Source organism: Chrysochloris asiatica, unplaced genomic scaffold, assembly GCF_000296735.1.
Source record: "Chrysochloris asiatica unplaced genomic scaffold, ChrAsi1.0 scaffold00051, whole genome shotgun sequence".
NCBI lineage: Eukaryota > Metazoa > Chordata > Mammalia > Afrosoricida > Chrysochloridae > Chrysochloris > Chrysochloris asiatica.
Window position 1 is genome coordinate 689,911 of NW_006408569.1, and position 1,664 is coordinate 691,574.

Below are 1,664 nucleotides of genomic sequence, written 5' to 3' on the forward strand. Positions count from 1 at the left end.
TTACGTCAAAACGACCAACAGTGGTATCTTAAACTTCTCAGGAAGAAGAGTGAAAAGGGAAGCCCATTTCCTGATCACATCTACCTGGAGGCATTCAAAAATGTGTTAGTATCCCCAAATAGACATGATCTAAAATGTCTGAAGCTAGCAAAGAGTTCACTTATGACCTTTACAAGTCTACTGACATCCATATTTAATAGAGTATAGAAGTTCATCCCATGTACTAGCATAAACATTGGATTACTCTCCACAAGGTTGGCCGTTCTAACCCACCAGCTGTTCCTTGGAAACCCTATACAGGGTCAATAGGAGTTGGGACAGACTTGGCAGTGTGCGATACTACCTACCACCTTGCCCAAAGATGAATAAACCTTCAACATACTCTTTACAAGACCTTTGGGATTAAGGTTTTCTTCAAAAATTCAAGTTTTTTCACTACATTTTTTATTAGTTTCATCCTATCAATTTTCTCAATTCTTCTAAGTGTATTCAATATTGAGATACTTCTCATGGCAGAGTCCTGGTGTGGCACTATAGGATCAGCATGAGACTGCTAACCACAAAAGGTCAGTGGTTCAAGCTCACCAGCCACTCCTTGGAAACTCTATACAGGGTCACCTATGAGTTGGAACTGACTCAACAGCACTTAACAACATCCATGGCAAACGTTAATGCAATATAATTGACTCATTTTGCATCAAATTTCTTCTTAAACTTGAAAAGTGGCTGAATCATGTTTACCTTCAGAGTTATAAGCAGTTTTCTTGTGTTTTCGGCAATAAACCCTAAAAAAATAAAGAAATTAAAAATTATCAAGTAAGAAAATTAAAATCATTTTTTCAAATCAGGGAAATGAGCAGTATATGGTCACCGCATTCACAAATGGGATTCCCAATGTCCTACTATTCACCTTGCTAGGTCAGTCCTCCAAATGTGAATTTCTTAGCAAAAAACCACTCTTTATGATGACGATTAACTGCTTTGAAATAAGGAAAACTTGTACATAAACTTAAAGAGGACTTAGAAAAAACAAAACGAACCCCCAAACTTAAAAGAGACATTAATTAATTACATGTAAATTCCTTGTGAAGGTTTCTCTCGGATTTGAGCTTTGTCATGCAATGCACAGTGGTAGTGGTATGTCCTGTGACATGTTTTCACATCACAACCAATTGTGGCTCCAGGACAATGGCACAAAGAACACATCTACAGCAAAACAACAAGGTAAAATTATTAGCCGATGGTTTTGCTAAGGGATATCAATCTCTGTCAAGGAAAACAAATTGGTTATTAAGACTAAGAATGCTATTTTTCTTGTCTGGAAATAATTTGAATAAAACCCTCCTAGGGGATATCTTTTACGCAGGTTTAACACTAGGCAAAATGAACATAGCATCATTCATGTCTATTATTTCACTGTGGTCAGGAGGAAATTTGAAATAATGCAAATCAGGACTGTGAGTGGTATATAACGTACAAGAACTAGACCTTTTTGCAAGTCAGGTCTTCCTGAATAACTGAAATGTATGAATCACTGAGAAAAATGTCTCATGCCAGAAAGCAAAGGGTTCCTCCTTTTGCTTCTTCTTATTAGATGCTGTTGAGTCCATTACTACGCATTGTTGTTGTTGTTAAGTGCCATCGAATCGGTTCCAACCCATAGC

At 37.1% G+C, this 1,664-nt stretch overlaps 1 protein-coding gene across 3 annotated transcripts in view; it reads right to left on the reverse strand.

Annotated features, from left to right (window-relative positions):
• Positions 1-1,664, reverse strand: part of PHF6 (PHD finger protein 6) — a 50,590-nt gene that overhangs the window by 31,552 nt on the left and 17,374 nt on the right. For all 3 annotated transcript variants that reach the window (XM_006862805.1, XM_006862803.1, XM_006862804.1), the window contains exons 3-4: positions 1,073-1,206; positions 742-785 (exon numbers count right to left, since the gene is read on the reverse strand). In XM_006862805.1, coding sequence (XP_006862867.1) covers positions 742-785; positions 1,073-1,206 — 178 coding nt within the window. The remainder of the gene's footprint in view (positions 1-741; positions 786-1,072; positions 1,207-1,664) is intronic.